At 37.3% G+C, this 16,135-nt stretch overlaps 1 protein-coding gene across 2 annotated transcripts in view; it reads right to left on the reverse strand.

Moving 5' to 3' along the window:
• GRM1 (glutamate metabotropic receptor 1) overlaps nt 1-16,135 on the reverse strand; it is a 438,538-nt gene that overhangs the window by 109,483 nt on the left and 312,920 nt on the right. For both annotated transcript variants that reach the window (XM_002714863.6, XM_051855288.3), the window contains exon 3: nt 3,184-3,419. In XM_002714863.6, the coding sequence (XP_002714909.2) occupies nt 3,184-3,419 (236 nt within the window). The remainder of the gene's footprint in view (nt 1-3,183; nt 3,420-16,135) is intronic.

Below are 16,135 nucleotides of genomic sequence, written 5' to 3' on the forward strand. Positions count from 1 at the left end.
GTTATGCTAAATTTGTAACTTTAAAAACTAAATTTTATGAGATGAACTATGTCATAGTTTATTTTCTCATAAGACATGACACTAGTAATAGCCTTTTACACTTATGTAAGTATTACACTTATGTGAGTATTTACAGATTCCAAAATAGTCCATTTGTGTTATGCACTCAATGCTCACATCATCTGTAAGAAGTAGCTATTATACTAAGGATGCAGAAATTAACATAGTAGTTAAGTGAGGTCATCAAGGTTATATGGCATATACTTATAACTGAATCAGTGTTGGATCCAGTAGTATACTTTCAGCTTCTACATTCTCTTTCTAATGATTCTCACCAAGAATGATAAAGCATTATGCCACTGCAAAGATGATACAAATCCTCTAAGTAGCAAAGACACTGAAACAGAGTAATTTTGATTTGCTTTATATTTATTCTTTCTGTTATCATTATAATGATTGTTTTTTTAGAAGTTAGGCTTTGATGTTTCAGTTAGTGCTTTTCCAAAATATCTCCAATCCCATGATACACTCAACTAATTAAGCAGTGACGTGGACTTTGCATGAAGTACTATTTAATCATCACAATGATTCCCAAATTACTCAGTCTGGGCTCAGGACACTTGTAAACTCTTTATTTAAAAAGTGACATCTGAGATTAAGCTCAATAAAAGATTCTATGGAAAGTAGTGGCAATTTAAAATTTTTTCAAAACAGCACAAATGACCCAATTAAAAGAGGTAAAAATTAGTGACAGAAATAGTATCTATCAATAGTATGAAAACATTATTCCACTTCCTCATTCTAATTTTCATAAATGTGTCTGCATATTCATTATAAGGCTATGGAATTAATTTGATAGTCAAGAAGCCCAGTGGAATAATAATATCTGAAGTGAAAGTTTATATTGTTCTTCAATAACATTGATGCCAATTTCACTAAAATATAAAGATTAAAACTGAAGTCTAAGATATGTTTGAATAAATGTATATACACATTGATAACATAGATAAACCACTAGGGATAAAATTGTAAGATTTCTGCAGCAGAAAAGATCAAATATTTTGTGAATTAGTTCTAAATAAATAAGTAAGTTCTAAATAGATAAGTAAGCCTTCTGCCTTCCTTGGAACTAAGAACAAAGGAAAATAGGTGCTGAACTTGACTCCAGAATGAAATGCAAAGACAAACATGTTTATGAGAGATTGAAATCACATAAGGAGCTCTTAAAAATAGCTCTGAGATTCAAGCACAATGCAAGAATAATTCATGAATTTGAATTATTCTTGTGAACATCAGCCAAGTTCAAGCTCTAACCTTGACATTTACACGTACTAAAGCAATTGAAACCACAAACTATTAATGTACCTGGCAGCAGAGTTCTAACTTTTGTTTTGAGAGCTCAAGTCCCAGAATACTTTCCTATAAACCTTTAAATAAAGAATTCTAAGCATGCTTAATGAGTAATATTTTTAGTATTTTGCATTTTACTAATAAAATATGATGACAAAGTGACATAGATGGTAGGACCGCTAACAGACATAACAAATTTATCTTCTCCAAAGTCAACCTCTGGATCCTTCCACAACTGGCTTTTCCTGAGCTCCTCCTGTCTCAGTCAATGATGACTCCATCCTCCTACTTGCTCAAACTAGAGTCATTCTTGACAATCTACCAACAAATCCCCTAAATTCTCACCCAAAATATACTCAACATGCACATCTCTTTTGATCTTGCCAGGGCCAGGGCCCATTCCACCATGTCCACATTATTTCTGTGGTCTCTTCATTGATTTCCTTCCCCACACTCTTTCTTTTGTCAATGCTTGAATGCTGTACCAAGAGTGATTCTGCTCTGAAAAAGTAAGGCCAATGATGTCTCTACTGTGCTGAATTCCCTGTCTTCTCACTTCACTCCAAGCAAAGGCAGAGTTCTTACAATGGCTGATGAGGTCCTGCAGGCTCTGCATTGCATATTCCCTGGGTCCAGCCACTGTGCCTTCAGGCATGTTTGTGCCTCTTTATGTGTGGTGCTACCTCTGTTTGGAAAGCCCTCCCTCAGGGTTGGGATGGCTTCCACTCTCATCCATGTCACATCTTTACTCATCTTTCCAATGCAGCTTTGAGAGGCACTCTGATAAACCGAAGATGACCCATCTTTGCAACATAGACAATACTGTGAAAGTGCAGGGAGCAGTGATGTCCCTGATCAGTAATGATAATACTCATGAAGGGCCCATTGTTTAGAATACCAAGTTAAGGCGCCTGCATTGTGGTGTAGCCAGTAAAGCCACCGCCTGCTATGGGTTCAGTTCCTGGGTACTCCACTTACAAACCAACTCCCTGCTGATGTGCCTGGGAAAGCAGCAGAAGATGGTCCAAGTGTTTGGGCTCCTGCCATCCATGTGGGAAACCAAGAAGATGTTTCTCGCTCCTGGCTTCAGCCTGACCTAGCCCCAGCTACTGTGGCCATTTGGGGAGTAGAGCAGTGGACTGAAGACCTCTCTCTCTCTCTCTCTCTCTCTCTAACTCTGCCTTTCAAGTAAATAAAATGAATCTTTTAAAAAAAATGGTTAAGATAATTTCTGTGGAGGAAAAAGACATGTTGTGGATTTCTCAAAGCTGCTGAAAGAATTAAATGAATGTATTACCCTTTGCAGGCAAGGCAGGAGTGAGCAGTACATTGAAAGAACTGGGAACCAGCATTCTGGCTTAAAGGGAGAGTGCTATTTTTGACAGCTATGTTATAAACACCATGTCAGTAGTGTGACTTAGGGTGATTACCTCATCTTCCTCTGACTTGTCCTGGTAAACAAGTCACACTGGAAAAAGAAAAGATCAAACCAGTGCTTCTTATCTATTTCTGTGATTGACATCTCTTAAACATTCTTATAATAAAATCTTTTCCTACTGGCTTGAGTGGGAGATACCTGACTTCTCAGCTGGCTTTTATTTTACTTAGGTTATCTCTTCTTATCATTTGATCCACCAGACGAAAGCAGTCTTTACAGAATGCAGGAACATGGAGCAATACACACTTCTACCTCACTCTAACTCTTCCATACACAAAGATAACAATTGTGACTTTGAATCTAAAGTCCTGGAACCTGCAATCATTCATAAGCTATACTAAAGCTAGAATAGATGACCAAAAGCTTTGACTTAATATTTTATGAACATGAGTTACCTGTGCAGATTCGTTTAAAGTTGGGATTTTCCAGAATGTGTCCTGGTAGGCGGCACTGGAACCGATGTTGCCAGAACTCAGGGAACCAGGGATTTCTTGTATTGGTGTCCAGCCTCAGTTTCAGGAAATAATCATCAAATGACCTGACCTCTGGAGACTGCAGCTTTATTGTGATTCCCCCGTTGGCTTCCACCTCATAACCTTCAATGACTTCATCTCTGTCTGCCCATCCATCACTAAAAAATGCAGGGATTGGGGTGGGGAGAGAGAAAGACAAATGTCTCACAAATAGAGCTCAGAGTTATGCATGAATGAAGAAAAAAATCTAGCAAAAATTGAAATGTATTGTAAGTCAGCAATACTACCCATAAACAATTATCTTTGGGATAAAGTAGAAAGTTGTGAAGTGTAAGATCATGTTTATTCTTGGTTTGTTTTATATATGCGTGCAGGTACAACTAAAGTTTACTAAGAATTCACTAAACCTCAGACCCTGTGCTATTCACTTTCACTGAGACAGAAGATGTTCAGGAGTGGGCTGAAGTCCTGGTGAGTCCAGGCAGTCCTGCTCCCAAGTTCAGTGGTCTTCATCACCAATCCACAAAGCCTGTCAATGACTATCCACACTAGGAAATTACAGCCTAGGTACTCAGGGCTTTCAAAATACGAGCTAAATAAGCATTCACCATTGCAGTCAAACCCACCACATGATCTGCCTTCCATGGGGAAGAAAACTGTTCTAGCTCTGAAACTCGTCGACAACAGGTTTTGTACTTGGGGCAATCTTCAAACCTTCCTCCCACAAAAGTGATCAGATGAGTTGTTTTTTTTTTTTCCACTAATGCTTTTACAAAATAATATCACTTAAAGATAAAGTCTCATTACCAGATATGAAAAGAGTTACTCACATTAAATGTGAATTTTTAACGTTTTATTCCATTAGAATTTTTTAATTTTATAAAGAGAATAGGATTTCATATGTACAGTTAAAAGCTGTAATGAAGTTCTCCCTCTTCCTTTCTTCTTTTTTTAAATTTTTTTTTGCAATAACATACTTCCAGTTCACTTTACAATCTCAGGCTTAATTTTCCACCAAATAAAGAATTCAACAACTAGAAAGTAGAAAGCCACTATTCCGCAGGAGTATAGACAAGGGATAAAAATGATAAACAATACTTGGTTATTTTCTGGAACTTTTACATCTATTATTAGTGATATTACTTCCATTTGACTAAGGAGTACATGGAAGTCAGGCCTAAGAGGGTGTCAAAGAAAATATGTGCCAGACAGAGTTAACAGACAATGAAGGCTTCACTCAAGACTATTGCAACAGGTGAGACATTTTGAATTCAAATCTGCTGAAACAAAAGTTTGGAGGGTTACCTAATGTTGAGGTGAGCTAGTGGGAAAGCACCAGATGATGACGAAAGGTGTGGGAGGGTGTTGGCCAATATAATTATGCTGTCTGTATTTGCTGATCATCACTTATCTAACTTAGGCTCCTATCCTCCCACAGAACTGTGATTTAAGGGTTTACCATCATTCCTAATGATTGCATTTTGAAGAAATAGCTCCCAAGTCTTTGGAAAAGACATTCCTGAGGTGTGAAACAGGCCAGAGGCTGAGAGAAGGTTTACATCTCAAGATAAAGAATTTACAACTGCAAGTTTTGTAAGGTACATGTGGTATGAAAAGGAAAGTCAGGTGCTCCAACTCAGGAAGAAACTTATGTAAAGGTGATTCATGCTGAGGGAGCATCAAGGCCGCTGTGATCAGGAAGTACATTTTTCTTCCTTGTCACAGATTGTGCTCTGCAGTTCGTGGGACATAACCAAGCAACTGGTTGCTTCGCACAGAGCAGGGAACCAGGTCAACCGAATACATGAGACTGAGCATGGCTCAGCCCCTGTTAACTGAGATTAATTAGGATAAATGTACTCTCCACTTAGCCAGACTAAATGATTTCGTTGCTCTCTAGAATCTTTCCAGTGAATCATTGAGCTCTGTTTCCAAGAGGTTGAGAGTTGTAGGAAATAGAGCTGATTTTTCCAGAGTAATGGGTATTTGAGGCACAATCTGTCTACCTCGTCAGACCAGAGAATGTCCATATGCTTCTAAACCTTCTATAGGCTGACACAGATCTTTCCTTCTTTCTTTTCTACTCCTTTCTGGTTCTCAATCCTCTCTTCATTTCTACCATCACTCTTTTTTGCATTTACCTATCAACCAATGTGTGTCAGACATTCTGCTAGGAATACAACTGAGCATAAGATACACAACAGCCTACCTCCAGGGTGTTACATACTAGTAGGAAGAAAAGACATTAAACACAACTATAAACTCGGGTGAGGGCTGAAGAGAGAGAAGACTTGGGAATTCATCTGATTCTGGGGTGTTGCTATGTGTGTGGAGTTGGGGTTGTTAGGGATGGCTCCATTAAGAAAGTGATGTCTGAGCTGAGATCCAAAGGTGCAGTCAGCTTTACTTAGGTGAAGAGAAGAAGAGGGATTGGTACAGAAGATCTCTTCTAGGTTAATATGGAAGATAGAGCATGGCATCTTTAAGAAATGCTGGGAGTGTACAGTTGGCACATGAGTAAGGCCACCATGAAATACACCAAACACTGAAATTAAGGGAAAGGTTTATTGTTGGGTGGGGAAAACCCAACAGGCCTGAGAGAGAGGGCAAGAGAGCAAGAGAGAGCACGTGTGCAGGAAGCAGGTCCTGTTAGACTCTTGCAGGGGGTAGGGAAGTGGGAGTAACAAATGCTGTTAGGGTGAGGGTAGAGCTGACACTTGTGGTTGGGCCCTTTAGTCACCTGACAACTAGGAAGCCAGGTTGGACTTAGGACTGAAGCTTACTGTGCAAGATGGCGTCAGAGGTCAGAGCCTGAGATGGCACCACAGATTAGATGGCACTATTTTACTAACAGCATGATAGTATATTCATATATCCTAGGTACTGTTAGCTTAGGGACTATAATAACTTGGTGTTATAAGCCTATTATTCAACAAAGGCAGTCCGTTCCCCTCCCTCATGATAAGTGGCCTGAATGTGGTTCTGGAGTGTTCTTTGCTCACCATTACTGAATGAGACAGCCAGTCAAATGGATAAGAAAAAAAAAAGAACCATTCATCCATCTTTTTGTATGCTTAATCTACTTAGAATGTCTCTACTTGATTATTTACATTTAAAAACATTTATATTTATGTTTTAACTTCTTCTTATAGCAGATTGGAGATTTGAGCAATAATTTGTATCATGGTAAAAAAAAGGACAAAATAAAACTAGTTAGTCTTTCAAGAAATTCTGCTTATGAGTAAATACTTAAAATGACTTATCACATGAAGAAAGGAATTACTTTTTGATATAAAGGTTAAGCCTGAAGTGTAGTTTTCCCCAAGGTCAATTGTTATGTGAGATTTATTGTATTTACAGTTTATACAAGAAACCATCTCACAGCTTTAAATAAATGTATGAAATAAGCTTTCTATGTTTATTTTCATTTCTGCTCAAGCTTAGTATGTGAAGACAACAGCATGTGTCAATGCTAGAAGCAGATTAAAGTGTCATCATCCTGCTCTTGAGCCTACAGAAGTCACGTCATGAGAATGATGCTTTGTCTGTGAACACAGACAGATTTGAACTCTGTAGTCTCAAGGGTTAGAGTCCAAAATTCTCTTCACTGTTGATCAAAGCCCTTCATGTCACTGAGCGTGATTCCCCTTCCAGAAGTTATAGCTGGTGTTACATTCAAAGAGAACCAGAATATAAATAGAATTATTTAACAAATCCACTTGGAGAATATCTTCTAAAGAGTTAGTTGCAAGAATTTTGCATGAGATCTGAAATCTATCACAGGTAAGGTGTTAGGGCTGTTAACAAAAAACAATTGTGCTAAGCAACCATAAAGCTTCTCCTTGTTTTTATACTATTACAACATTTCCTTTATGTATTCCTTATCAAACACATTTGATGAGAATTTAAAAGACATTATACTGGAATTCGGGGTGAGAATATTATTTTGGTGAATTAACCCTGTAATTAAAACAGGGTGCGAGTAGCTCATTTAATTATCTGCCTGGGATGTTTCTCAGAAGATGGTGTTGGTGGTAGTGTAGACTGTGTTTGACCTGAGATGACCTTCAGACACCTTGTGACTCCCTCAAGGATCTGGAGTGAATCATGCTGTGCTGGGTGATGACCCAGCCTCAGATGGTGCTGGACTCTGCGAGGCACATTCACAGCCTCTAGCAGCTTCTGCCACTCCATCTGTTTCCCAATTATAAGTTCCTTTTCCTGACTAGAGTCTGAAAGTAAAACTGCCTAATGTGGAGGAACTGGAAAATGGGTAAACAAAAGCTGTATATTTTAATTGTTTCTCACTAATACGTAAGAATCCTTATTACCGATCTCCTCTCAGTTTTTGCCCACACAACTATTTTCTTCACATCAAATCATTTCCTCTAACATTCCATATTCTAAACTTGAATTCTAAGGTAACTTCTAACAAATTCTGCTTTTAACCACAGGAAGATATGATATCTACTTCCACCAATCATAATTGTTACAAGCTGCATACATGTTACATTTACATGATATTAGTTAAAATAATCAGCAAATTGATAGCAAAAAGCACAAATATAATAGTATTAATCTTTAAATGTGCAAAATCATTTTTGAGGTATCTATTTGCATTCAATTAAAATAATTACAATATAGTAACTAAAGCAATTTTATTTAGTGATATGACTTCAATTAATTGCATAGATATGAGTTCAAGTAATTGCATATATCTGATAATAAACTGTAATTCTTCTGAAATATTCAGACTATCAAACAATCAGGAAAAGAAGAAAAACATAATAAAACCATATCTTCAAAAGCCACAAATAAATAAGAATGAAATATTTTAATTTACAATGTTAGTTATATTCACAAGGAATGAGGAAATGTGTTATAATGTAATTTACATCAGCTGATATTGTGGGAAATATCAGGGAAGTAAAGCACCTTTTTCAATAATAATTTAGACTGGCTTTATTCATTTGACAATTATCAGATGAATAAATTTATTTACTGAACAATAAATGAAGGGAGCCCTACAGGTTTCTGAGCTTACTGCCTGGAGTTTTCCAAACCATCACACAAGAAGGTAGGGACAGGTACAGTCCAGTGGATTTCCAGGGGGATCAAAAGCCTTAAAAGCCAGGGTGACCCGAGTTCACAAGCAAAGTACTGGAAATGAGACAGCCATGAGAGAGAACAGTATGCAGTATCCTTCCCTCAAATACCTCACGTAGCCCATGCGTGTGGTGAAATTTTCAAACAAATGTGCTGAAATAACCAATAAAAAGAATTTGAAGGAATAGTGCCTAGGTTAACATAGTGTTGGGAAGAATAACTATTATGAAAAGCCAGGGTAGAAAATTTCATAAATCATCAGGAATTGATTCAAGGTACTAAAAATGGTCTTACCTCAGCAGTACAGAAAAATTAGTCCCAGACTAAATGCTATTTTTAATCTGCCTGACAAACCTTAAAAACAGGAAACAAAAAGATGAAAGTAACTTAACTGCTTATCACAAGTAACTCAAGAATGATTTTAGAAATACAAATACTAGGTACCTGACCAGGTAAAATTTGCAACGTATGGCATTCAATTAAAAAATTACTAGGCATTGAAATCCACAAGTGGAGTGAGGGAAAAAGAAATAAAAAAGTGACCATTATGACCAATTATCACATGGTGTTGTAATTACACAGAGGATTGCGTGGTGTGTGTGTGTGTGTGTGTGTGTGTTAGGTTTATGTATTTATTTGAAAGCTAGAGTGACAGAGAAGTGAGGGAGAGATAGAAAGAGATCTTGCATTTGTTGGTTCACTCCCCAAATGGTTGTAACAGCCAGGGCTGGGAGAGGCTGAATGCAGGAGCCTGTTTCTCCATCCAGGTCTCCCACCTGAGTAGCAGGGTGGCAGGGGACCAAGTGCAAGGAACCATCGGCTGCTTTACCAGGTGCTTTAGCAAGGAGCTGGATTGGCCACTGAGAAATGGGGACTGGAACTGTTGCTCCAGTGTGGGATATCAGTGTTGTAAATGGTGGCTTGACCCTCTACAACACAAAGCTCTCCCCGAGGTAGAGGATTTTTGTGATTCAAGTGATATGAAAGAAGAGTGTTTTAGATTGGATGATGCTGGGGTTGGATATAGTTTGTGTCCACCAAGTCTCCATATGTTGAAATTTAATCCCCACTGTAAGGCATTAAGAAGTTGAATATTTATTTTGACTATAGTGTTAGATTTAGGACTTTGAGGAGTGATTAAATTAGTTGAACTCATTAAGGTGGAGGCCCCATCATTGAATCCTGTGGCTTTACAGGGAAGGAGGAAGGGATGAAGGGGAAGGGGAGAGAGAGAGAGAGAGAGCGAGGACACACACAGACATGGGTGCTCCCTGTCTCTTGTCATGTGATGCCGTCTCCCACCTCAGGGCTCTTCCAACATGCCTGTCACTGGCAGATGAGGCCCCTTTTATTTCTAGAATCCTGAGCCAAAATAAAACTCTTTTCCTTATAAAATGACGTGCATCAAGTATTTTGTTTTACTAATGGAAGGTGATGAATAACAGATCTCCAGGAAAAACACTGAGTGGTTAGAGAAACAACTTTTTTTTTTTTTTTGAAAGGCAGAGTTAGACAGTGAGAGAGAGAGAGACAGAGAGAAAGGTCTTCCTGTTCCATTGGTTCACCCCCAAAATGTCTGCCATGGCCAGCACACTGCGCGAGGAGCCAGGTGCTTCCTCCTGGTCTCCCATGTGGGTGCAGGACCCAAGCACTTGGGCCATCCTCCACTGCCTTACCCGGCCACAGCAGAGAGCTGACTGGAAGAGGAGCACCTGGGGCAGAATCTGGCACCCCAACTGGGACTAGAGCCTGGGGTGCTGGCACTGTAGGCAGAGATTTAGCCAGGTAAGCCATGGCGCCTGCGAGAAACAACTTTGAAGGGAGAACTTTTAAGCTGAGATCTGAGCTGCAGAAAGGTATGAATCAAGTGAGGATGACAGGAAAGAGTATTTTAGACAAGTCATGAAAATGCCCTAGGATAAAAACAAGCAGCTGAGCCTGAACATTATCCACTGCCACAGAAGCCTTGGTGTACAATGTGTACATTTGTCAGAATAGATGGTGTTTGAATATATAATTTACATTCTTCAGCTATCTACTGGGTGTTTGATTTTTTCTGAGATATTGTACATTTTTGAAATATTTCCACAGCCTTTTTAAGTCAGTTAGGAAATGGAGATGACATTTTGTATGAGACAGTACTCTTGTTTTGATGACCTAGATTAATGTGTTACTTCTGCTATCAAAACTAGAGAAATCAGCAAGGCCACCAGGGAGCAAAGCAAGCCTCAGCTCCCTTCTTTGCACCTTGTTTAGCAAATTTTTCTGTCCTTATGATCTCAGGAAGCCCTCAGTGTTCCGACATCTCATGGACGCATCTCAATTGTATTTCAGAAAAATTTTAAAATCACAGCCTGAGGGAATTTGTCCCCAAACCCTCCTGTGTTAGAGCAAGCTGTTGGCCATAGGATTCCACTGGGACTAGTTCAGAAGTGGTTTGCTTTCAAGCTGAAATTCTTCAAAATTTTAGCAGAATTTGAAACTTGAGACTGGCTTCTTGGGTCAAAACTGACCTCATCTAATAAGCTCTGTCTGCTGCTTAACATTTCCTAATTTTAGTGACCTCTAACTGTAAAAAAGTCCTGGGACTGAGAAGACGGTTCTTGGAGACAGTAGGCTGGAAGCAAGAGTTATGCACAATAATGTGAGAGACAAAAAGGAAATGTTCTTTGGTGAGAACATCTTTGGTGAGTAGATTTTCTGACCCTCAGTTGATAAAATGTCACAAGTTGGAAAGGGCAAGTAAGTATTTGTGGAGAAAGAGAAGTTAGCTGCCCTGAATAGCAATTAGTGAGAGGTTTATAGACTGAAAGTGGAGAATAAATGACTTATGACCAGTTGGGAGGATGTTTTGTAGCAGTGTGTGGTGGGCAGCTTCTTGTATTGAAGGGTTATTGTGATAGTGACAATGAAACTCTTAGCTGGGAGACATCAGGGAACAGAAATAAATTTTCAGCCCTACTGACGACATAATTTTATGTCTTCAGTACTTTTTGGAAGAAAGGAAGAAAGGAAAGAATGCAGGGAGGAAGTAAAAGAAGGACTAAGCATAGAGTATATTGGGTTCACAGTGGCTACAAAGGCAGCAGGACAGAGCGGGTGAATTTCCTCATGCTGTTTCTTGTGCTTTGAGATGATAACCAGACTGTCAATTTTTTTCTGTAATCTTTTAAAACTTATTTTTTTACTTGAACAAAAGGTCAAAGCACATCAATTTGTGGCTTTTTGAGAGTGAATTCAATGGTTTAGTGACTTCATTAATGAATTCCCTTAACATATCCCATTCAAATTATCTTAATCTCAAATTTCTAGTTCTTACCATTTTGAAATCAAACTGCCCTTAAAAGGTTGGGGTCAATAGCTATATGACTTATGAATTTATACTAAGTGTCAAAACTCCTCCTGGTTTCATTTTCATTAAAAGTAGAATATTTTTTTAAAAAATTTCTAAAACTCACAGTGAGTTAAAAAAGTTTATACATATATTCTCTTAACAAAACTACCTAAAGGCAAAGGATGAAATATAAATAAGAAACAAAAAGGAATATCCACATGTGAGAAATGCTGGTGAAAATCAAAGCCAAATGGTGAGCATAAAAGACTACAACAGAAGCCAAAGGGGCTTAGACTGTAAAGAAGCTTCTAGAAGATTGGAAATGGGCTTCAACATCTATGTAGTAATGGAAAAAATGGTCTTGTGAAACACAGAAGTTGGAGAGTTGAAACTCAGAAGCTGGGAACTTAGAAACCTGGCAATATCCAAAACTTAGCCCACCAATTTAAGCAAGCTTGATGTCAATCTAGGGACTCAAGTAGAAAAAAAAATAATAAGGGGAAGAAAATAAACATGTGTGATGTATGAAATTACATAGTCATATTATGTAAGTATTGTACAAGAGCCATAAGCATGGAAATTACCATAAAAATTCATCCATATACTGAAAATACATACAATCCAATTAAATGCCACTGGAACTCAATATTTAAAGAGACCTTAAAAATCTAGGGAACTTGGAATCCTTAGTTCACTGCAAGGTGGGATAGACAGAGAAAGAGGTGATCTAAGTCAAAGGATAAAACTGAGTCAGTTTGTGGTTTGGCAGTTTAAATTGCTACCCTTGACTCTGGCATCACATAGGGGTGTGGGTTCCTGTCCTGGCTGTTCCACTTCCAATCCACCTCCTAGTTAATGGCCTTTGAAAGCAACAAAAGATGCCCCAAATGCTTGGACCCTTGACATCCATGTAAGAGATCTAGAAGAAGCTCTGAGCTCCTGGCTTGGGCCTGGCCCAGCACTGGCTGTTGCAACTATTTGGGGAGTGAACCAGTGGATGGAACATAACATTTTCTCTTTCCCTCTCCCTCTGCCTCTCCCTCTCCCTCTCTCTCTCTCTCTCCTTGTCTCTATATCTCTGTTATTCAAATAAATAAATAAAAACTTTAAAAATAAATAAACAAAATAAAAAATAAGATCTAGATGGTGCTACCTATTTCCACTACCTCCCTGTTTTTTAAAGTTTAATTATGAGATTGTTCTAGTGATCTGTTTAAACAGCCTGGGAAAACAGTTACTAGTAATGTATCATACATTTCAAAATTATTAAAAGGGCAGATGCTAAGTATTTCCCCCTAAAGTAAGGATAAGTATTTTAGATGAGAGATATGATAATTACTCTAATTGGACTGTACTATAAAAATGTGCATGTATTATACTATAACATTGTACCCAATAAGGAAATAAATAATTATTTATCAATTAAAAATAAAAGAGAAGTGGGTATTTGAGACACCCACCTTTCATATCATAGGGTCTGAGTCCAAATTCTGACTTTACTCTTGTTTCCAGTTTCCTGCTAATGTGTCCCCTGGGAGGAAGCATGTGATGACTCAAACCTTGGGCCACCACATGAGAGACCCAGATTGAGTTGCCAGCTTTTGCCTGGCTCAGCCCCGGCTATTGTGGGAATTTGGGGAACAACCCAACAGATAAGAGATCTCTCTTTCTCTTTGGCTGCCTTTCAAATATATAAATGATACAATCCTACTGAGTTCTACTTATAACACACACACACACACACACATCTGATTACTAAATTATTATCAGATTAAAAGTACATGCTATAAGAAATACCAAAAATATTGTATGAAATAACTGAAAGGATAGGATCAATTTTCCTACTCTCAGAAAAATAGGTTTAGTGACATTAAAAATCTTTAACTTCTAATGGCATTAGAGAAGAGATATAATAGAGGGGATCAAGTAAGCAAAAAACTGAATTTTATAAAACACCAAATAAAATATACCATCCTCTGAAATTGCCAACATGGATGAAAAAAAGGCACAAATGAACAGTATTTGAAATTAAAAGTAGAACATTATATGTCCAAAATTAAAATAAAATTAGAAAATACTATAAAACCTTGACATCAATAAATTTTAACTCTAAGCATATAATAGACAATTTCCTAGAAAATATTAATTAGCAAGTCCATCTTAGAAGAAATGCAAGTTCAGAACTACCACATAGTTGATTAAAAATTAAGTCAGCAGTTTAAAATGTACCCACTTAAAAACATTAGATTTATCAGATGATTTTCTAACTGCTCAAAGGACATACAATCTCTACCTTTGAAATGAACATTCTATAATTCATTCACTGAGGTTATTAAGTTATAACATCAAAACTAGACAAAGGTAGAAAATTTTTGAAAATGTTCTCCAATATTATTTATGAGGTAGATGCAAAAATATATTATAAAACCAGTTCAAGAAGATAAGCAAGATAATATATCAAAACCATATTGCGTTAAGTAATGTATGGATTTCTTTTAATGTATAACTGATTAGCTTCAAAGTTTAGTCCTGTCGGAGAGCTATCAACTGAGGCTGATATTTTTAGTTTACCTGCATCGGTGTCACCTCTACCTCCTTTCTCTAAAATTAATCTCTTATTTTTTAATTAAGGTTTAATTTGCATGACACAAAGCAATCATCTTAAAATGAATATTTCACTAGTACTTACAACATTCAAAATGTTGTGTGAGTTCCCAGCTCCTGCATTTACCTTCTTCCATCATGCCCCACAACCAGCTACTGCATACATTTGGCAAGTGAATCAGGCGATGGAAGCTACTGTGCACTCTCTCTCTTTCTCTCTTTCCCTCTCTATCAGACAATTAAATTAAAAATTTAAGATGAAAATAATGAGCATAAATATGAATTCATTTCTGAATTGTGAACTCTATGGAACTGTTCTATATCTATCCTTATATTGGCACCAAACTGCTTTGATTACGGTATCTTTGTAGTTAAGTATTGAAATTGAAAAAAGGTGTGAGTCCTGTTTTTATTCTTCTTTTCTAATATTGTTTTGGCTATTTGGAGTCACCTGAAATTGCATATGAATTTGGGAATTTGAATTTCTACTTTTCTGAAAAAAAGATTGCCATAATTTTAAAGGGATTTCATAATTGTTTGGGATAATACTGTCATATCAAAAATATTATTTTCCAATCTATGAATATTGGATATTAAGTCTTGTAATCCATGAATACATTTCCATTGATTGTACCTTTTTTAATTTTATTCAGCAAATATTTGGTAGTTTTTAGTATAAATTTTTTACCTCCTTGTTTAAGTTTATTGTTTTTTTAGAAAGAAATGTTTATCAATGAAATTGTTTTCCTTTATTGTTAAAGACTTATTCACTTATTCATTTGAGAGAGAGAGACAGAGGAAAGAAGAGAGAGAGTGAGAAAGAGAGAGAGAGAGATCCATCTTCCATCCATAATGGCAGAAACAGCTGGACAGCTTGGGCTGGGGCTGGGCCAGGCTGAAGCCAGAGCCGGGAATTCCATCCAGGTCTCCTATGTGGGTGGCAGGTGCTCAAGTATTTGAGCCGTCATCTGCTGCTTACAGTCACATTAGCAGGGAGCTGGATCAGCTGGACATGGGATGTGGAGGTGCAAGTCATTGCTTAATCTGTTGTATCACAATGCTCACTCAAGTGGAATTGTTTCCTTAATATCACTTTAGGATTTTCATTGCACGTAAAGAGAAATGGAAATGATTGTTGCGTACTGAACTAGTGCCTGCAACTTCGCTGAATTTGCTTACCTGCGCTAGTAGGTTTGTGTGTATGTGTGTGTGTGTGTGTGTGTATTCTTTGAGATTTGCTATGAATAGAATTTTGTCTCTAAATAATACCTTTACTTTATGTTTTCAAATTAGGATGCCTTCTACGTATTTTTCTTTTCTAATTGCTTTGGCCACAACTTCCAGTACAGTGTTGAATGTAGTGATGACATTTGTCATCATTGTCTTGCTTTGATCTTAAAGGGAAAAGATTCAGTTTTTTACCACTGAATATGTTATTTCTTTGGAGTTTTCATGGAAACCCATGTTATCATGTAGAGGATGACCCTTATAAAGCTAGTTTCATGAGTATACTGGTTTTTAGGATGAAAGGGACATTAATTTTTTTTCAGAACATTTCTCTTTTTCAATTGAGATAATCATAACACTTTTCTCCTTTGTTCTCTTAAAGTGATTACATTGATTTATTTTCTCTTTTTGAACTACCATGCTTAGTCATTGTGTATGACATTTTTAACATGCTATTAGATTTAATTATATAGGGTTTTATTGAGGATTTTTCAGCTATATTTATAGAATATATTGGTCTGTGTTTACTTTTCTTCTGATACTTTTATCTGGTTTTGATGCCATGGCCATTTTGGCCTAATAAAATGAGTGAGAATGATTTGT

This window comes from Oryctolagus cuniculus, chromosome 5 (genome assembly GCF_051225735.1).
Source record: "Oryctolagus cuniculus isolate XC-2025 breed Fujian yellow rabbit chromosome 5, ASM5122573v1, whole genome shotgun sequence".
Classification (NCBI taxonomy): domain Eukaryota; kingdom Metazoa; phylum Chordata; class Mammalia; order Lagomorpha; family Leporidae; genus Oryctolagus; species Oryctolagus cuniculus.